Source organism: Pleurodeles waltl, chromosome 7 (assembly GCF_031143425.1).
Source record: "Pleurodeles waltl isolate 20211129_DDA chromosome 7, aPleWal1.hap1.20221129, whole genome shotgun sequence".
Classification (NCBI taxonomy): Eukaryota; Metazoa; Chordata; class Amphibia; order Caudata; family Salamandridae; genus Pleurodeles; species Pleurodeles waltl.
The window spans coordinates 306,407,257-306,430,066 of NC_090446.1; the positions used below are offsets into that span (position 1 = coordinate 306,407,257).

The 22,810-nt window shown below is 47.2% G+C and overlaps 1 protein-coding gene across 2 annotated transcripts in view; it reads right to left on the reverse strand.

Annotated features, from left to right (window-relative positions):
• TTI1 (TELO2 interacting protein 1) overlaps positions 1 to 22,810 on the reverse strand; it is a 167,303-nt gene that overhangs the window by 112,585 nt on the left and 31,908 nt on the right. For both annotated transcript variants that reach the window (XM_069243735.1, XM_069243736.1), the window contains exon 4: positions 12,801 to 12,952. In XM_069243735.1, the coding sequence (XP_069099836.1) occupies positions 12,801 to 12,952 (152 nt within the window). The remainder of the gene's footprint in view (positions 1 to 12,800; positions 12,953 to 22,810) is intronic.

Genomic DNA, 22,810 nt, shown 5'->3' on the forward strand with positions numbered 1-22,810 from the left:
CGAAAATAACTTTTTTGAATGAGAGCTGTAGGTTGTAGCTAATGCAGCACCCAAAAAGTCAGTTCACATCCTCCCAGAACCCCCTTAATTTAGGACATGAAGCAAACATATGTAAAATATTTGGCCGCGGCCAAGCCACATTTGGTACATTTAGTCTTGTCCTGACTCCTGTTCCCGGCCCAGGGTGCTATCCTATTTGGCCTGTAGTATAGCATACATACTGTACTTTCAAATTGATAGAGTGCACCAAGCGTTCTAAAATTCCCTGAGCAGCCGATATCTCTGAAGCAACTATATCCTGGCTGAGGACCTTTCTCCACTTATCAGCAAGCGAGGATCTATCATTAATCCGATTTTGACAGAGTGTTTATTAATGAATTCCATGGTGCTCAGTGTATACAGGAAAGTAGATCAGAGTATAAAGGTAGAGCTGAGTGTCGGCTCCTCTTCAGAAAATAATCTCTGATCTGCAGATACTTAAAATAGTATTGATGAGGGAGTTCATAAAGGGTTTGCAAGCTTTCAAACGAATGAAAACTATTCAAATTGTAGAGCTGGCCTAGACACAGGACCCCACTATTAGCCCAGCCGTTAAAAAGCCAAATCTTGGAAGACAGCTGGCAGTATAGGATTGTCCCTAAGGGGCATATCTGAGCTAAGAAGTGAGATAGAATATTGCCAATGCCTTTTATATCTTTTACAAATTTGAATCGAACCAGCTTAAAATAGTTTGGGTCCCCAAGTCTAAAAAGAAACAGTCTGCACTCTGGGCCCAGTACAAAATAGTAACAGAATGGGACCGAGTACTGATTATGAGCAACCAATAGGGTGCGCAAGCATCCAGCAAATGCCACCCAGAAATACAGTTTGAAGTATGGGAGCTGAAACTTCCCCTTGATTACAAGGAAGCTTAAGAAGATGGACTGCCCTTCTAGCCCACCTATATCCCCAAGTAAAACAACCGATAGCACTGTCTAGCTGGTTAAAAAAAAAAAAAATTGAAACGCACAAAGGAACTGCAGGGAACAGATACAGGAATTTAGGTAATATGTTCATCTTAACAATATTATAATGTCTGGCAATGCTAATTGGTAAGCGGTTCCAAAATTTTTGTTTCTTTACTACCACCCATAGAAGAGGCTCGTAATTGAGCCTGAAAATGTTACCTACCCAAGAAATAAGTTGCGCTCCAAGATAGGTGGCTGATGACAGCCCCAGGTATCAAAGTAACTGGTTGGTAAGTGAGAACTACCTCGGTTTTGGCCAGATTTAATTTGTAACCTACGAATGCACCAAATCTGTTTGCTTCACCTATTACACAGTCTAGGGATGCAGCAGGATCCGAAGAATAGATCACAACATCATCAGCATAGGCCTTAATCTTGAGTTTGCATCTATGAGAAATGACAGGCTGAATATGGTCGTTATTAGAAATGGATCGCAGACAAACAATACTGAGGAAAGAGGACACCCGTCTCTGGTACCACAAGAAATCCTAAACGGGGTAGATAAAATCCCAGCACAAACCAGCTAGGCGCTAGGACTCTTATACAGAGCGTGCACCCATTTAGAAAATCACCTGCTTGGCCAAAAGCCACCATTGTGGTCCAGAGACTTTCCCATACAACACGATCAAATGCCTTCTCCGCGTCCAAGCGTATCACACCCATGTTGGTACCAGTTTTGTCTGCGATGGCAAAAGATGCAATTGCAGCATTGACATAAGCCGTGGTATTGTGCCCCAGGATAAAGCCATGCTGGCACCGTGACACCAGATCCGACATGAAAGGGGCGAGTTGGCTGGCTAAAACTTTAGGGAATATCTTTGGGTCTGCATTTATAGGAGATATGGGGCGATATGAGCCATGCCCATCCGGGGGTTTACCTTTCTTCAAAAAGATAACTATCCATGTAACGTTCCATGAATACCTTTCATAAACATTTTATAAAATTTTAATGGAATGGCATCATCGCCCGTCGCTCTACCAGAGGGTAGGGAAGCTATGGCCAAATTTATTTAATTGACATTAAAATCCTCCTGAAGAGGAAAGAAAGATATTTCACTAGGGACAGAGGTATTGGAATCCTGAAGGTAAAGCTTACAACTAAGTTCATCGAGGACCCCAGGCAGGCCATATAAATCCTGATTGAAAGCAGAGAATTGTGCCGCAATTGCATCTGGACCAGTATGTATAAGTCCATCATCGCCTTTAACAGAGTGTATACAGCACCTGAATTGCCTGTCCGTGATTTGGTGGGCACATACTCACCCAGTTTGCTCACTGTTGGACCTGGCCCTTTTACAGGGTCATTCCCCAGACTTTTTTGCCTTTTGCCTCCTTATTTTTCTGACCTTTGTTGACTGACGTTATGACTCTGAGCACGTTTTCACTGCTAACCAGTGCTAAAGTGCGTGTGCTCTCCACTGTAAAATTGGTATGATTGGCTTATACCTAATTGCCATATTTAAGTTACCTATACATCCCTTGTAAAGTAGTATCCCTATACCCAGGGCCTGTAAATTAAATTCTACTATTGGGCCTGCAACGCTGCTTGTGCCACCCACTAACGTAGCCTTTCAAACCTCTCTCAGGACTGCTAGCACAGGGCATGTGTGCACAGTTTTCTGCCACAGGGACCGGGCGTTTAATTTTACTTGCCAGGCCAAGAACTCCCCTTTTACTACATGTAAGTCACCCATAAGGTACGCCCTAGCTAGCCCTATGGGCAGGGTGATATGTATTTAGAAGGCAGGACATGTGCCAGGTTGCGTGGCCTGTCCTGGTAGTGACAAACAGCCTAACTTGGTGTCTCACTGAGGGAGTGCTGCTTTCTCATAGGATTGCATTAGAAATGCCCTGCATTATGTGTATTACTATTACAGAAATGCCACTTCTAGAAAGTGAGTATTTCTCTGTGCTTATGACTCTGGTGTTTTGCAGCTTGACTCTAATCCACGTCTGGGCAGACTGACAGTTGGGGCTTTGTGCATACTTTTCAAACGGCCTATACACAGGGAGGGTGGAGGTGTCACAGAGGTGCATCTACATATTGTATGGTCTTCCTGGGCTGAGAGAAGGAAGAGGTGGGGCACACCTGCATTTGTAAAGGCTGTGCCATGGCCTCGCACAATAGGGTCGTTTATTCCCCCACTGATGTTTGGAGCCTGTGCTGGAGGAGAGAAGGGGCACTCCCAGAACCAGTCATAACTGGTTGGAACCCCCTCTCCTCTTCATTGTAAGAGACACTGCAAACTTAGTATAAGTACAGGGGAATTTTCCTCACAATTTGGACATTCTTGAGGACTGAAGAGACTTACCTGAAACTGGACGCTACTGAGGACTCACCAGGACCCACCTTGGACTGCTGCTGTGATGACCTGTGACCTGCCTGGTCACTAGGAGGAACTGCCACCATCTGCAACCCTTGTGCTGGACTGTAGCTGGGTTCACCAGCCCTGTGCTCCTTTTTCATTCCTGTCCCCAGGGGCAGGGTGCCTTGGCCTCTGACCTTTGCCCTTAACTCCTTCACGTGGAGTGCTGCTGGTAAAAGGAATGTGCATAGAAGAGTGCTTCTTTGAGCCCCCTTGCGCCTCCTGTGCATAGTTGCCGGGGAAAAAGACAATCACCGCCGCAGCCTGGGATCCAAGTGTTGCTGCCTGTGCTTTTTAAAACGCTTCCCATGCTGCCCGAATCACCACCGCACCCCACGATCCAAGGGTGCCTCTCGTGCTTTGTGAAGCGCTTGCCGTGCTACCCGAATCACCGCCGCAGCCCGGGTGCCGAGTAATCACCGCCGCAGCCCGAGTGCACCTTTAATTGTTGGAGTGCGTTGCGCTCAGTCCAGTGCCTCCAGGGAACCAAAAGGAGAAGAGGAGCAAGCGCGCACTAGCGAGTTGAGGAAGCCAGGAGAGTGTCTCGCGCAACGTGTCGGGTGCGGCAACCCTCCAAAGAAGGAGGAAAGCCTCATCGAAGGCCCCTGCTCCAACTTATCTTCACTTTGAGAGCCGCCCTGAGGATGCGGGCGGCTGTCTACCAGAAGCAGGGCACAGGGAACAGAAAGGGACTTCCTTTCTCCCCTGGCCACTGCCTTAGGGGCGCGATCGCCCTGTAACTTACCTGGCATTGTTTGGTGCCTCCCCCTTAGGTGGTAGGGCCAGTGTAGGCCCAGGGGGGGGTCCTCAGAGATCGCGGTCCTCAGGAGGGGCCTGTTAGGAAAACGGAGAGGGTGCTGACCACCCCTCTCCCCTAGGAGACATGTGTGACCCCCAACGGACCGCCGGAGACCCCTACCTCGATCTTCCAGGCAATAGGAGTGCCTTCTTCTACAAAAACCAGGTACCTTTGGGGACACTGGGAGGATGGTATGCTCCAGGGTTACTTTCCTAAGGTTATATATATATAAACATATATATGTATTTCATGTCTTGCCATATGTAACAAGGTTCCTTTATAGGCATGTATGAGGTATTTATGACAAGTACACATACTTCTTTATTGTAATTCCTGACTTCTTGTTGCAGAATCCTGAGTACTTACGTGTTTCATTGTGACAACTACTTATTCTTGCAGAATATTAGTAATCTGTGTAATTTGCTAAGGTTGCAGGGTATTATTGACGTGTAATGTTTGATCTAATTATGTTTTGTGCAATACAGTTTATTTTTACATAGCTCAGTGTTGTGTTTACTTTGTGGTGTACATATTGCGTCACGTGTGTTGTGCAAACGCTTTACACATTGCCTCCAGGTTAGGCCTGACTGCTCGTGCCAAGCTACCATGGGGGTGAGCAGGGGTTATCTTGGACGTGTAACTCCCTTCTCCTGACTAGAGTGGGTGGGTTCTGCCTGGCTTAGGTGCATAACCTAGCCAACCGGAAACCCCATTTTTAACACTCACCATATTTATACTGAAAGGACTGATATTTGCAATAACTTGCCACCATCCTTTCCTTACATTCTCCCCCCCACACTAGTTTAGCTCACTGTTCGATTAGAGACAGATGTAATCTCTGCTGGTCAGGGCCCCCTTTAGCAATTTCTTTAGCTTGCAGATGTTCAAGTTGCGCTACTGACTGACAAAGAGTCTGCATATTTAGATGACTTTGCTCTATCCTGATTATACGTAAACTGTTGGGTTATTCCTCACACAAAAGCCTTCACTGAGTCCCAAACAGCAAATGGAGAGGCAGTGCCCATATTAATTTTCACAAATTCCCTCAATTCTTTCGTAATAGTCAAGACGAATTCTGGATTTGTGCACAAATGCCGTGGAAAGGAGAATCAGTTCCTCTGACTAATGCCTGCTTGAAGCGGACAGAAAAGTAAAACTGGGTTATCGTCTGAAGTGGTTCTGGGGCACACTTGGTGTACTCAAGCAAATTGTTGGGTGCAAAAACTTAATTGATCCCGGAGTAATGCTGATGTGGAGCAGAGTAGCAAGTATACCCTGTATCCCGAGGGTACAAGGCCCTCCACACGTCTCAGACCATGAAGTCGTGCCATTTCCAGAATAAAAGCCCTAATTTTAACCATCTTGGGGAAGCCCTACGGTTACTGTAATCAACAGCGTAATCCATTAGGCCATTAAAATCCCCCAAAATTATAAGTTCACCAGGCCAAGCTAATAACTCAAGGGTGAGTACATTTATAATCCATAATCTCCCAATATCATAAATTCACCAGGCCACTCTAATTACTCAAGGGTCAGTCCATTTATAGTCCCAGGGTCATCCACACTGGAGCCGTAGATAGTACAAAACACATACTTTATGCCATACAGTACCAGTTGTGCTATTACCCGTCTGCCCCTAGCGTCAGAAGCAGTTTTCAAGACTTTATACTCTAAAGGTTTATCAGCCAACCTAGCCACCCCGCTGATAGAGCCATACTGGGTGGTACAAACGACTATGCTATAACCAAGTTGCCTAAATTTTGATTTGTTCTTGTAGGCAAGGTGGGTCTCTGGAAGGAAAAGGAGATGTGGCTTACGCATCTGAATTTCCTCTCGTCTAACTTACGTTTGCTAGGCAAGTTTAATCCGCAAACATTCCAACACATAAACTTAAGGGAACCTATTGCTCACTATCCAGCTATCCAGCCTTACAAGCCCTGTTAAAACCAATGAGAGACCACTCACCGTGCCAAAGTTCAAGGCAGGTAAAAGAAAAAAGAAACAAGTCAGTGCAATTTAAACATTTGGTTGTTTGACAGTTTTCTCCCAAAGAAACACCCCTCCACCCACTACTTCCCCATGCATCTTCCCAGCCCCCCTTCTACAGACCCTCCCTCCGAGCTTGGCAGAAGGAAACACCCACATCCCGCAGCTGTTGAAGACCCCAACAGCCAAGAGTGCCCAGCCTCACCATCCCCAGCCCCCACACACCCCAGACCAGACCGGACAAAACTTCAAGAGCTTTGGAAAGGGAAAAAGAAGCCAAGGAAACAAAAACATTGAAGCGTGAAGGCGAATAGATAAGAAATAAAGAAAGTCTCTAACCCGGAAGGGGCTCAGCAACCCACAACTCCTAGCATCTAAAACAGACTGCAAGCGAGACTGGGTTCACCTTTTCATAGTAGCCAAAGTCTGAACAGCATCCTGCTGAGTCATACAGAATTGCTTTAAAATGTTTAAGCCGTGCAGGTTTTTGCAGGTAGGCTTGAGCACCAGCAGCTCTGAACGGATCAATAAACTGAGGCAGTTTCCAACACCTGTCCATTGTAGACTTACAGAAATCTGAACAAGCAAAAATAGTTGTGGAGTCAATTGTTATAGGTGCTGCAGGACGGGCTTTGGCATATACAGTTTGTCTCAGTAGAAATTTCCAAATAAAGATCAGGATGGGGCGAGGACGCCATAGAAACTGCTAATGGATTTATCAGGGAAGTTAATGGGAGGCAGTGTGCCCTCTGAATTGGCGAGTCCCAAACCCAATCTGACAATTCTGGAAAAGCCCTCCTCAATAGCTGCATCACATACTGGCAAGGGACGTCGCCTTATTCTCCCTCGGGTATGCCAAAGATACGGAGATTGTCCCCTCTCTGCTGTTTCTCCATGCCCTCAACCTTAAGCTGCAAGGAGACCAGGTTGCCTTCGTGATCCTCAATAGACCTTCCTGCTGCTGTTCCAGTGTCCTCCAAGACTGAAACACAGAGCTGAAGCTCCTCCATATCAGTGGAAAGGGAGGACATCTTACTGGCTACCTCCATCAGGGAATGCTAATTGCGGAGTTGTCGGACCTGGCTTGTGCATAGTACTGACGGGCCGCTTCCTGTTGGGCCTGTAGCATCTGCAAAATCATAATGAGCGACGGTTCCTGCACGGAGATTGCTGGAGAAGGACCAGGTAGAGCGACTGGTGGAGAGCAAAGGAGAATGGTAGCCCCAGGAGAGTTGGAACCAGGCACAGATAAGCCATAGATCCTAGGGCTTCTAGAGACAGGGGAGAGTGATGCACCTGACTGGAGGTTTTTAAAACTGAAGCAGCATAAAGACGTGATATTAGGGCTTTCACTTCCCCTTTAGACATCACCAAGTACCGCAAAGGGCTGCCTGTAGACGAATTGCTTGTGGTCTGGTTTCGCTGCCATAAAGAACCCCTATTGGCGATCCCTCGACTTCTAGGTTTCTCTGGAGTTTCATTTGTGCTGCTCCAGCCACCCTTAGATAACCTTTTATGCAGTTCACTGGGAGTGACGACAGCGCTTCCAGGGTCTGCTACCACTATCGTCGCATGGAACACTATGACCGGGGTTGGTGCTGTAGTCCCCTTATCTTGTAATTGGTGGTTAATGACGTGTGAGAAAGCTGAATGATCTAAAGCCGCAGCCTGAAAGCCATCAGGGGATTGTAAGGTTGAAATGCTATTTGTTCACAGCGGGAAGACACTAACACCACCAGACCCCTGATCGCTCACACTTGCACAAATACTGTGAGCAGCAGATTTGTCCTCCTCACCCCCTCCTTGCTCATTTTGCCCCTCTCTGTTATCTTCAAAGGCAGACTTTATTGCCCACCAGCACCGACAGTCTCGGGAGCTACGAGGTTGGGGAAAGAGTTAAAGCAATGTATCTGTCCTACACATCCCTTGAGCTCTCCTGCAACTTTGTTACTTTTCAGTGTGAGTACCAGGTTCGTATTATTGGCAGGAGCTGCCACGTCCATAAGCATGTCTGCGAGCAGGGGCCCTCCTGCAGAGTCAGATGTTTCCATTGTGTTTGCCTGAAGAATGGAGGCAGCAAAGCCCGACCGAAGGAGCTTGATAACAGGACGCCCCCCTGCGGATTCCTCAGGCTCAGCCAGTTGCAGTGTAGCCGCACTGGGGCCCTCGCTGTCATCTTTCCTTTCAGCTTTCCCAGCTTTGGTATGGTTCCAGGGGCCCCGCCCACGGGGCCAGCGTTAGGCAGGACGGCGCCATCCTCCAACCGCTCACCACCCAGCAGTTGTTGGTACCGTCCCTGAGCATCCTGGGTCATCAGGTAAGTGTTATCGCTAGCCAACCGCGGGGGCCTGTATAACAAATTTGCAGCATACGTCCTGAGGCATTAGGGCAGCTGCACGTAAGTTTAGTAAGTCGGCCGTATCATCCTAGTAAAGAGCCGGGGTCCAGACAGGCTTACATCAGCCAGCATGGGGTAGCAGCGTGGCCATCCATGGGAGTGGCAGTGGAGGAGTTCTCTGCGGCAGGTTCAACACACCATCTTTCCTCAGCGAACAAGCATCAGAAAGATCTAAAAAATTAAGGCCACATAGATGGTGGAGTCGGCACAGTTACCAAGGCCATCAGCATGGTTACCAGGGTCATCCAAGGCTGATTAAACAGTCTACAGAGTGCTACACCCGGGGGGAGGGGAGGGGGGCAGGGAAATACACAAGGGCAGGATGTAAAAGATAATTAGCCTCAACGAATTTAGAAAGTTTCATAAAGACAGATGTTTGACAGATACAACAGTTGAGAAATCAGGACATTGCTGGCCAGATTCTTGTGGACTAAGAGTTACCTCCACCAGTCTCACCCACAAACACAAAGACTAAAAGTACTTCTCACCATATGTTTTTCCCCCAACACCAGTTTTCTCACTTATACTTACAAGTGCTTGCTGAGCATATGAGCAAGCATCAGATGTGTCATGCCACATAACAATCTGGGCATCCTCTTGGCCATGCAATAATAGGTCACCTCCTACTTCAGTCCTTTGTGAAAAATTCCTCAATGACTGCTTCACAATGCCTTATCAACCTGACACCCGAAAATCAGGAGGCAGTATAATCAAAATCAACCTTCATCAGTGACTTCTATCCAAAACGTATATAGCTATAGTTTCTTTAAAAAAATACCTCCAACCTAGGTGCCTTCCAATCATCAGAGACAATTTTGGAGTTTTCTGTTCCCTCAAACCTATCTTGCATATCATTAAATCTGCAAACTCACTCTGAAAATTCCTGCTCTTTGATGGGCTTTGCTCTGGCTGCACTAAACAAACATCCTCTTCTTCAGTGCCTCACACTGATGCCCTTCGCAACACCTCACTTGATACTGCTCTCTTCTAGGCCACGTCACAATGCTCATGAGCGTAGCTTCGGCTGGGGGGTTGTTAATAAATTTATTTTGTGATGCATAGTTGGGTGCAGGTGCTTTCAGTTGGGAATGGTGAGGTGTCTGTCGGATTTCATCAGGAATTTTGAGACACCAAGACAAATATGCACACACACACACACACACACACACTCTGTTTGTTTGGTTATTTCACAAAATAATGTCCTTTCTCTCACTTAGTACACCTACCAAACTGCCTATTGAGCCCCTCTTGTGCAGCTTGCTTGTCCTACAATGTATTTTAACATTGTGTGCTGATGTGATTGTCGGGAAGTCTGAAGCTAACACCTCAAAATTATACTGACCAAGCTATTCCCCTGTGATCCTCACAACACCAGAAAAAAAAACAATCAAACATAACTAATGTGTTCCCTGCCATGTACAAAAGCTGATCACTGACAAAAGACTAGCATTTTCCAAAATTGTCTAAAGCTTTTGCAAAGCCCAAAGTATTCTGCAAATCCAACAAAGGAAAATTCATGCTAAAGCATATTAATGTCTCAAAAACATTAAACAATGAATTCAAAACTCAATGCGGGCTGCGGAATACCAGCATCTTCCCTGGCCTCCTATACCCAGTTTGCACAGAATTAGACAGGTGTTCATGAATACTTCACTGGGAAAATTAACTCAAATCCGGCATCACATCAACACCAAAAAAAACTTCTCCTTTCAATTCATAGAAATTCAAAGACTGTTCAACATTGTCAGCTCATGAAAAGTAACCAAGTCAAAATAATCCTTTCCTGCTCAATCATCAAATCCCACTCAATAAATCCCTCAAAAAAACTCCTTACATTTTTAACACCTCAATCTTATTGGATATCTTTCTTTCCTCTTCAAAAATATGCCCATTCCTACCCCTTTTCAAAAATGTAACCTTGACCTCAATTAATAGTCCAGCTTCTGTCCCGTCATCTAAAGCACTTTCCTGGAGAAAGTCCTTGAACAATCAACGCCATCATCTTGTCCTCCACAAGTTATTTCAGTCCTCACAATGTGGATTCTACCCATGCTACAGCACCGAAAGTGCTACACCCTAGATAGATTATGATGGAATTAAAATTACTGGCACCATTTACGCTCGCTTTCCCGTGTTCCTAGACGTTTTTGTAGCAGCTGACACCACACATATCTTGCATTGTTAGTTAGGTTATGTTACCATCATTCATTTAGCGTGAAATGGCTCACTCCTGAAGGAGGGGCCTGGCGCTGGGCAGACAAAAGCAGAGAATAAGACAGCTGATCAGAAGAGCCCAGTTTTCAGCATGTTTTGAAGCCTCCAAAATCAGAACAAAAGTGAATGTCATGTTGGAGACTGTTCTGGTGGTAGTGGACCCCTGAGGCACCTCTTTATCAATGGTCATAGGTCTATAAATAAAAGGATGAAGCCTGACCACTTGGGTTCTGTCGGCCAGGAATCTTTTAAGTCAATCAAGGGCTTTTCAGCCAAGGTCAATCTCACAGACTCTGGGTAAGCATAGAATGTGAGACCATATTGAATGTGGCTGACAGAGCAAGTAAGACAAGCATGGCTGGAATGCCTTCGTCCAACAGCAATGGGGTGGAGTCCATTACTGCTATTAGGGCAGTCTCGGGGCTATAAGAGGCCCTAAACCCTGATTGTGCGGTATCCAATATACCATTGTCCTCCAAATATTTGGGGATTTGTTTGTTGATGAGGCCTTCCAAAATTTTGCTAAGAAGGGGCAGAAGGGAGATGGGCCTATAATTCCCAAGGTCAGAGGGATCTGCATGTTTTTTTTTTTAAATAGGGACAACCATAGCAGATTTTCAAACCTGAGGCATCGTTGCTGTATCTAAAGATAGACTGAGTAGGTCTATGATACAGGGAGTAAGCGATACAGCTAGGGAAGGGGCTATATAGGCAGGACCAGGGTAGTTTACGTCCTTGTTTAAGTTGACTTATTGCTCTTTCTGATGCCACCTTCAGCATCACAAAAGCGTTCATATAAGCTTAACACACTATAATAAGCCATAGTATACAGCTAATACATTCTTAATTTAAGGTTGCAAGCTATAAATACAGCACTGATTTGGTCCGACCAGAAGTGCAAATATCACACAGAGCACCTAGAATTCTGATTGCTCTTTCTATACTCTCATACTTTGGATTACCTTCACTGAACCCAAGACTTAAAAAGTTTGGAAGGAAGGGTAACAATAATCATGTATTAACTCTCATCTGAGAAACAACTACTAATCTCCTCCTCACCATTTACATCCACCCCATCAATTATAATCTGCACTCCTCTGATTTGGAAACGAACCAACATGCTCTTGCATCCCTGCATGCCAGCCATGAACTTCTGGTTCTAAGTACAGAACTTCGCTATCACTTTGGGGGTGGCAGCATAGGATTTAATAAATGCCCTAATAAAATATGTTATTAAAGAGTCGGAATCTCAAAGGAATACAACTACAACTGGAGAGAATGAGGGCAGTGAAGGAGGGGGGAGGAGAGAAGCAGGGGAGAAGGGTACACGAATCACTGCATTTGTTTTGTTTGTCTTTGCCTAATAACCTTGAGTTATTTGGAACTCAAATAAAAATATTAATACAAAAATTGAGTTAATTCTTAGATAGGCAACCATTTCCAAGTAGGTCCTTCAAACTCAGAAATGATATGGGCGCACAGTAAAAATGGGTAGTGGGATCTGGACAAACCACGACTTTGGAATGAAGCACTCTTCAAACAAAATTCATTATGGTCAATAAATCATTCAGTTCCACAAAGGAAGCTGACAAAGGAGTTCAACCTGGTCTTTCCCTAACCTTCTTTGTATCGGAATGCATCATGCAGCACTTTACAGTATCCACGGTATAATATGAAAAAATGCAAGCTCTGTAGTGTACATATTGTTGTTTTGAGTGCTCTAAGATACTTGATCATGAAAAGTGCCTTGTTTTTCATCAACTGCTCCAAATTATAATATCTAATTGTTTAGTGATTTTATCGCTCTGCACAGAGCAAAGTCAAAATACACCATCTTATACAATACCATCAGCTACCGATAGCCACAGCAGAAGGTTGATCAGATTTCATCAAGCCCTAGGAGTCATGGGATCGTACATGAGAGAAGGGTTCCTGTATTCTTGGGTAGATATATCAGGCTTTCTGCAGGAGCTGGAGCAAAGCTAGCAAAGGACACCACAGTTACAGGGTAGATGGTGCTTCCCACTGACCTTTAAGCGGACCCTCAGGTCTCTGTCTGACAGCAGATGTATACATCTCTCCATCACATCTTCAGCAATGCGAATATGACTTGGAAGCTGCTTCTCTGCATCCACGTCACCGGCATCTGGCTCTGAGGCCAGTGCAGGAGGGGGACTTAACTCTGAAAAATAGTAGCAAACATGCAGCATTTTCAGGAAGGGCATGATGTCCACAGAATACTCATCACGGCAGACACTGGGGAAGTGAAAGAACAGCTTAAGTACAGAGATGCATAGACATAGGAGTTAAGGAGGCACAAACAAGGGGACCAGGAGGCAGAGACATGATGAAAATGGGGCACAGACATGAAAGCAAGGGGGCACAGACAGAGAGATATAGGCATGGCAGTGAGACAAGGCAGGAAATCTTAGACATGCTAGCCTAGTTAACGACATTGGGACAGACTGCCATGCGTAAGGGGAAACATACCAATTTTTGGATCCACTAAGGCTTTGAGTTCTAACTATGAACAGGCCTAGAGGCGTTCAATCTCGTACTATTTAACAGAGGAAAGATTATTAGTCATTTGGCTTCCAACTTCAAGCAATGACCAGGCATAGGCGAGTGAGTATGCTTTTCCAAGTGGGTTAGCCAAGAAGCGGATTGCCCTCTCCCTGGATGCAGCTCCAAAATATGCATAAACCACATTTTCCTTTTTAAGGTTTCCTGCTTGACTGGATACTAGAGCCAAGGAAGCAGCTCTGTATTTAGAGTAATGTACTGCAGTGCTCCTTGCAAGGGCAAGAAAGTATTATACAAGTGTTAAAATGACAATGACCAAGCAAGCCAGAAATTAAGCAGCAACACGTAATCTTAGATAATGAACAAAAAATCCCCACTTAACAACAGATATTCAATCAGCATCAGAACACCAACAACGCATGCAGAATTCTGTGCTGAAAGTAAGAAGAAGCCAACTAGTTTTCGACTTGCTAAAAAAAACAAAAATTGAAGCAATATGATTTTTTGTTACTTTATGAACAAACTGTGCTAGGTTTTGTGAAGATTGTAATTTATTTCTTCTCCGCAAGTGTAATGGTTTGAAATAGCCTGCCAGATGAAGCATCACACACCCTACTTGTGCTAGGTGCAAAACAACATTTTATTCCCAAAAACACAGCTGAGCATTTCATTTCCAAAAGCGCATCAGGATTTTATTTCCATTGGTATTGTGCATTCACTTCCCATGTAAATAGGTCTTGTGGTTCATTCCCTACAAAGGGTGCAGAATATATAGTATTTATGCGATTTATAACAAACAGCGCACTTATTTTTCACTTGGGAGAAAACATTCAATGATTCATAGCTATGTTCTCCAGTCATGGACTCTCATAGTCTACAAGGTCCTTTATTAGGACGAAGGCTACCAGACAGCGCAGCTCTCTAGTTTGGTTACATCTTGGGGACATTAGGAAAGCTTCCCTGGGAATGCATTCCTTCCATTGCTTACCATTGGTTTTGTAGTTTGTAACTCACATTTGCTTGCTTTCTATTAGCTGGGTTTGTTTGTTTTAGGCTGTCCAGTTTGAGTTCATTCCTTTGTTCCTTCTTTCTTCCACCAGGACTTTCACCAGTACTGAATTTCTGTGAACAGACTTTTGAATCATGTCCTTATCTTGTCACATTTATGATGAGTTCAAAGACAGAGGTTAAATGTCATGCCTTGTCTTCCAGGAAGCTTGGTGTTTAAATTTTTTTTCTGACTTCAAAATGAGAGGATTTATGTTACAATCCTGCTGAGTACCCATGCGAGACAGAAAGGCTGTACGACGTTATTTCTGTAGCTGCTACTCAGGGTCTGCTCTATGATGTTATTTTGTTTTCCAGCACAAAACAAGATTTAAATATCTGTAAATGAACTGTGCAGATACTTCAGAGTAAAGAATGCACAAATGAAGCACACTTTTGGAAATTCTGAAGTGAGGTGGAAATTATTTTAATATGATGAAAAAAATCAATACACTAGGTGATGCCATTTCCATACATTGTTTGTGCGCTGTATAATTTTCTCAGTAAAACTGTATGTCTGTGCAAATGTAATTGTCATTTCAATTCAAGATGTGCTGTCTGTAATGGCAGTGCACTACTACATCATGCATACTGCACTTTACCCCACTCCACTCTACTCTGCACCACTCCACGACACTGCACTCTACTCTGCCCCACTCCCCTCCACACTGTTGTCATCTCACTCTATGACACTTAACCGTCTCTCTGTTGTACACCACTCTACTCTATGCCAATGCACTCTGCCTCACACTACTCTACTATGCACTGCTGCAATCCTCGCCACTGCACTCAACTCCAATCCACTCTAAATCACTCTTATCTACTCTGCAGCACGTTACTCTATGACACTCTACTCTATGCCACTGCACTCTATGCCACTTCACTCTACTCTGAAATTACCTACTCTATTTCCTCTGTGCCACTCTACACTACTGTACTCTACACCAGAGCGCTCTATACCAATCTTCTCTGCACTGCAGCACTGTGCGCAACTGTACTGACTGCAATATTTTACTCTACGCCACTGCACTCTGCACCACTCTACAACATTGCACTTTACATTTAGTTTACTTTGCAACAATCTATGCCTCTGCACTCTATAACCTTCTACTCTGCAAAACTGCACTCTGCCACTCTACTCTGCGCCACTGCACTCTACTCTGCACCACTCTACTGCACTCAATGCCACTACACTCTAAGCCATTTCACCCTCCACCACTCTAATCTACTGTGCACCACTGCACTCTATGACACTGCATTCTATGCCACTTTACTCTACACATCGCTACTCTGCTCCACTCCTCTCTATGCCAGTGCACTCTACCCCATTCTACTATGCACCACTGCACTCTTCACCACTGTACTCTTCGCTAATGCACACCTCTACCCCACTCCACTCTACGTCACCGCAATCTATGACCTCTACTCTGCAAGACTGGATCCTCCGCCACTGGACTCAATTCCACTCTGCTCTATGCCACTGCACTCTACTCTGCACCACTCAACTCTACATCACTCCACTATACACCACTCTAATCTATTTTGTACCACTGTACTCCACCCCACTGCACTCTAGACCACTCCATGTTACTGCACTTTACACCACTCTACATCTCTGAGCTCTGCCCTGCAACCCTCCACTCTACCTTGCACCACTCCACGCCTCTTCACTTTACTCTGAAACAATCTACTCAACATCACTACACTTACACCATTATGTTCCACTCTGTGCCACTCCACTCTATGCCTCTGCACTCTAACGCCACTGCAGTCGACTCTGCGCTACTCTATTTTATGTCACTGCACTCTACGCATATTGACTCTACACCACTATACTCAAAGCCAATGCACTCTATGCCAATCATCTCTGCACCACTGTACTTTACTCCACTTAATTATAGTGCACTCTACGACACTCCACTCAGACACAACATTCAACAGTTTCCATTCTATGACACTCTACTCCATTAAACTCTACTCCACTCTCTCTATTGCACTCCACTCTACTCCACTCTATGCCACCCTACAACACTACTCCACTCTATACACCTCCCTCTATGCACTCCATGCCACTTCACTTTATTCTATGACACACAACTCCACGCTACTCTACGTCTCCACACCACTCAACTACACTTTATGCTACTCCACTCTGGCACTCTATCACATGCCACTCTACGCCACTCGTCTCTACAACACTACTCCAGTCTATTCCACTCTCCTACACTACTCAACTCTATGCTACTCCAATCTACACCAATCTATTCTGCTCTGTATCACTCTACTCCACTCAACATCCTCTATGCCGCTCCACTCTTCTCTACACCACTCTACGTAACTATGCCACTACACTCTACAACACTGTGTCCTTCCATTCGATGACACTCCACAACACTACACCACCCCACTCTGTACCACTCCATGACACTCAACTCTATACCACTCCTTTTTCTGACACTCCACTCTACTCTCCTTAACCCCACTCACCTTTAGCCATGCTGAACAGCAGCCACACTGGTATGGCTAAAACATATTGGCTTTGCCAATGCTTGTTAAGGAGTCTGAATAGTTCAGATTTAATCAACTTCCTGATACTCACAGGACTCAGATGTCAAAAATGGGGTTTGAAGATGTACCATCTTTTTTAACCTTAACTCTAATGATGTGTCTCAGCGATTCATTGGCTTGAATAAATGTTGAGCAATCAAGTTAGAAGCTTATGTGCATGGTTCCTAAGCAGGGTGCAGCGTGGAGCTAATTTCTATAACATCTTGGGAATTATTCCTCAGGCGGCTTTGAAAGAACCTTGACTATGATTCTGACTTTGACGGCTTCCATTCAGAGAAGCCAAGACACATTCAGGCAGCCAGCTGTTATGGTTTTATAGCCCGCAAAGCCTGACAAAGAACATTTTGAGATGAGAGTGTAGATGATAATTACAATAGCTACGAAGGACAAGATGGAGATAACTGAGGATTTTCAAGCCACTCCTTTACAAAAGGTGTCTTCTCTGTAACCTTTAAAACTCGGGTTACTACTGTGTACCCAAAGGTGGGCACACTGCTCTTCTTTTTAAAAAGGAATAGCATTTCCCTGTGAAAACCATTTTTAAAAAAGCATTGCAAAAATCAACAGATCTGGCCTTTGTAATGGTGTGATGGTTAAATTATTTTTTGCGAATATATGCCACAAAAATAAAATAAAGAAAAGAAAAAATAAAACAAATGATCTGCCTAAACATGGCAGTCTTTTGCTTGCAATAATAATATGGAAAGCTAAAAATCAGCTATCATGTACAGTTAAATAGAACAGTTTGCCTTCTTTCCAGAAAGTAGGTGTACTTAGGAAAGTTATGGGCATTATTTTAAATTTAAATGCATGTGACAGAGAAAATGCTTTTTTACTGGTGCAAAAAAGGTCCCTTTGGCTCTGAAAAGCCAGAAAACATCATTTAAACGACGAAGGAAAGGTTAGAGAAAGGAAAGAAAAACAAGCTTTGGACAAACGTTATTTGCTTGGCAATGTGTTTTGCCATGTTGTACACCAGTGTGGTTGCTGTCAGCATGGCTAAAAGTTAGTGGTGTGGAGTGTCAGAGTGAAGTGGGGAGGGGAGTAGAGTGTCGTAGAGTTGAGTAGAGGTTGAGTGGCAGAGAGTGTCAAAGAGTGCAGTTTTGTAGAGTGAAGTGGTGTACAGTGGAGTGGGCTGGAGTGGACTGAGTTAGTGGGCTCAATTGGAATGGAGTAGAGTGGAGTGGATTGGAATGGGGCAAAGTGGGGTGGATTGGAGTGTGGTGGTTTGAAATGGGGTGAGGTGGATCGAATTGAGATGGATTGGAGTGGTATGGATTGGAAAAGGGTGGGTTAGATTAGATTGGTGTGGATGGGCTGAACTGAAGCGGTAGGACTTGGGTGGGGTGGACTGGTTTGGAGTGGTGTAAACTGGAGTGCAGTGGATTAAACTGAACTGAGTGGATTGGATTCTTTGGAGTGCAGTGTGGTGGATTTGATTTATTAGATTGGAGTAGGGTAGAGTGGGGTGGATTGGAACGGAGATGGGTAGATTTGGAATAGGGTGAGATAAACTGGATTGGAGTGGGGGGTGACAACTGAGGTGGGGTGGATTTGGCTAGAGTGGGGTGGGGTGGATTTGGCTGGAGTGGGGTGGATTGGACTGATAAAGAGTGGGGTGGATTGGGGTAGAGTGAAGTGGACTGGGTAGACTGGACTGGGGTGGAGTAGGTTGGACTGTAGTGGAGTGGATTGTGTGCGGTGGATTAGAGTGTGGTGGGTTGGAGTGGAGTGAACTGAAAGGGGTAGGGTGGATCGGGTGGGACGGGGTGGATTGGATTGATTGGATTGAGGTGGGGTGGGGTGGGCTGGATGGGGTGGACTAGATTGGGGTAGCCTGAAGTGGGATACATTGGACTGGGGTGGATTGGAATGAGTTTGATTGGGGTGGAGTGAACTGGGGTGGGGTTGATGGGGTGGATTGAATTGGTTGGAGGTGGACTGGTGCACAGGTTGAATGGGTGAACTGGAGTGGGGTAGATTGGAGTGAGGTAGACTGGATTTAAGTGGGGTGGATTGTGGTGGACTATACTAGAGTGGAGTGGGTGGATTGGAGTGGGGTCAATTAGATTTGTGTGGGGTTGAATGGAGCATGGTGGTCTGGATTGGAGAGAGGTGGACTTTTTGGAGTGAGGTGGATCTGAGTGGGGTGAACTGGATTGGTGAGGTGCGAATTGCACTGGAATGTGTTGGATTAAGGTGGTGTGGATTAAGGTGGACTGGATTGTACAGGAGGGGGTGGATTAAGGTGAGTTGGCCTGGAGTTGGATGGATTTGATGGCGGGGAGTTGATTGTAATGGGGTGGATTTGAATGAGGTGGAATGGGTTGGAGTGGGTGGTTGGATTGCACTAGAGTGGGGAGGTTGGATTGAGCTGAATTGTTTGGACTCGAGTGGGGTGGATTGGACTAGAATTGGGTGGGGTGGAGTGGACTAGAGTGCGATGGATTGGAGTGGGAGGGTTGGGTTGGAGTGGTGTGGGGTTAACTGGACTGCAGTGTGGTGGATTGGACTGGAGTGGGGTGAATTGGACTGGAGTGGGATGGGGTGTATTGGAGTGGAGTGGACTGATGTGAGGTGGACTGGTTTAGAAGGGGGTGTATTCGATTGGGCTGGATTGTATTGTGGTGGGGTGGGGTGGGGTGGACCGGATTGGAGCGACCTTTGACCCTGTCACCAGGCAGGTCGCTTCCCCCATCTGCCACGCAGCCCCCTGTGGGTTGAACCTCCGTTGCCGCTTTTGCCGCCTGACTACTCGCTCCCTTTTTTCTGTACCCCTTCTGTGCCACTTCGTTTTTTCATTCTGTGCCCTTGTGTTTTGCTTTCTGTACCCCTGTGCTCTGTTGTCCCTCTCCCGCTGTCTTTTCCCACAGTTTTTTCCCCGGGTTTTTCACTTGCTGCTGAGCCCCTGCTGCCCCGCCCCCTTCACTCCCATTGGCCGCCCGCTCCCACCTCCCAGCTGCTCCTCCCTCCCTCTGCCCTCATATGGAGGCCGCGAAGCGGGCACGCCGCTGGCGCACCTAAGGCAAGCCCGTCTGCGCCCGTCCACGCCTGGACCGCACCCAGCACCAGAACCCCTGGAACCCGCACCCCCGCAATGCCAGACTGCACTATGACGCAAGCACCCTCCACGCACTCAACACCAGACGAGACCACACCTGCTACCGGGCCACCCCGAAACGCACCCAGGGGCCTTTCACCTGCCGGAACTGCAGATTCCCCAGCATCCAACCCTCTACACCACCAGCCAGAGAACCCAACCACCTCCGCTGCATCCTCCTCAACACCCGCTCCGCTCGCAAGCACGCCATCAAACTTTGGGACCTCCTAGACTCCACCGCCCCGACGTCGCCTTCCCGACGGAGACCTGGCTGAACGCCACCTCAGCACCAGACATCGCCATAGCCATCCCACAGGGCTACGAGATCTCCCGCAGAGACTGCACCAACGGAGTGGGAGGAGGAATCGCCATCATCCACAAAGACTCCATCAAAATCTCAACGAACACCTATGACACCCTCACCACCGCCGAGCACATCCACTTCCAGATCCACACCGACCCCAACACCACCCTCAGAGGAACTCTCATCTACAGACCTCCCGGACCCCGCCCACAGTTCAGTGACACCATCGCCCACCTCATCAGCACCCATGCCCTCGCTTCCACGGACTACATCCTCCTCGGGGACCTGAACTTCCACCTCGAGAACAACAACGACGCCAACTCCACCGTCCTGATCGACAACCTTGTCAACCTCGGACTCAAACAGCTCGTAACGACACCCACTCACGCCGCTGGACACACGCTCGACCCCATCTTCTCCGCAAGCCCCCACGTCTCCTTCAACCACACCACCGAACCACACTGGACCGACCACAGATGCGTCCACTTCACCTTCAGAAAACCCACCACACACCACCGCACCCAACAGCTACCATGCCGCTGCTAGGGCAAGGTCACCGAGGACCAACTGACTACTGCCCTTGCCCTGAGACCACCCACCGACCCAGACACCGCCGCGACCAACCTCGCACAGTGGATCAACGACTGCGCCAACACCCTCACCCCTCTCAAGACCTTTACAACCAACCACACCAACAAGAAAGCCGCCTGGTTCACCGAGGACCTCCGGATCTCCAAGCACACCTGTCGGAAGCTGGAGAAGAAATGGCTCCACGACCGAACACCAGACAACCACACAGCCCTCAAGAGCGCCATCCGCAGACATCACCAACTCATCAGGACCGCCAAGAAGACCACCTTCAAGGACCGCCTAGACAACAACGCACACAACACCAAAGAGCTTTTCAGCATCGTGAAAGAACTCTCCAACCCCATCACCAACGACATCCCGCCATCTCAAGACCTGTGCGACTCCCTGGCCACCTTCTTTCACCGCAAGATCACCGACATCCATGACAGCTTCAACCCCAACCCCCCGCACCCACCACCGAGTCCACCACCCCTGCGACTACCACTCGCACCAGTCGCCTGACCTTCTGGTCCAGCGTCAGCGACGAAGACACCATCAAAACCATGAACTCCATCCACTCCGGATCCCCATCGGACCACTGCCCTCACCACATCTTCAACAAAGCCAGCGCAGCCATCGCGCCCCACCTCCGGAAAACAATCAACTGTTCCTTCGAGACAGCAACCTTCCCAGAAAGCTGGAAGCAAGCCGAGATCAACGCCCTTCTGAAGAAGCCTAAGGCGGACCCCAAGGACCTCAAGAACTTCCGGCCCATCTCCCTGCTCCCTTTCCCGGCAAAAGTGACCGAGAAGATTGTCAACAAACAGCTGACCCGCTACCTTGAAGTCAACAACATCCTGGACCCTTCCCAATCCGGCTTTCGCAGTAACCACAGCACCGAGACCGCCCTCATTGCCGCCACTGACGACAACCGGACCCTGATGGACAAAGGAGAAATAGCCGCCCTCATCCTCCTGGACCTATCAGCAGCCTTTGACACGGTCTGCCACCGCACCCTATCAGCATGCCTCCATGACGCCGGTATCCAAGAGAAGGCCCTGGCCTGGACCACATCCTTCCTCTCCGGCAGAACATAGAGCGTCCGCCTCCCACCCTTCTGTTCTAAAACCACCGAGATCATCTGCGGCGTCCCACAGGGATCCTCCCTCAGCCCGACACTGTTTAATATCTACATGGCCCCCCTCGCCCACGTCGCACGACAACACAACCTCAACATCATCTCCTACGCCAACGACACCCAGCTGATCATATCCCTCACCGAAGATCCCCACACCGCCAAAGCTAACCTCCACAGAGGAATGAAGGCCGTAGCGGACTGGATGAAAGACAGCAGACTGAAGCTGAACTCAGACAAGACGGAGGTCCTCATTCTCAGACCCACCCCATCAGCCTGGGACGACTCTTGGTGGCCCACGTCACTAGGCACAGCCCCGGAACCCACGGACCACGCACGCAACCTGGGGGTCATCCTCGACTCCACTCTCTCCATGACCAGGCAAGTCAACGCCGTCTCCGCGTCCTGCTTCAACACCCTATGTATGCTCCGCAGGATCTTCAAATGGATCACCCTCGACACGAGAAAAAATGTTACCCAGGTCCTCATCACCAACAGACTCGACTACGGGAACGCCCTCTACTCAGGAATTACAAACAAGCTCCTGAGACGACTCCAACGCATCCAGAACGCCTCGGCCCGACTCATCCTCGATGTCCCCCGCCACAGCCACATCACACTGCATCTGAGAGGCCTGCACTGGCTCCCCGTCAACAAAAGGATCACCTTCAAGCTCCTGATCCACGCGCACAAAGCACTGCGCAACACCGGATCCACCTACCTCAACAACCGACTCAGCTTCCACACCCCCACCCGAAGCCTCCGCTCAGCCAACCTCGCCCTCGCCACAGTC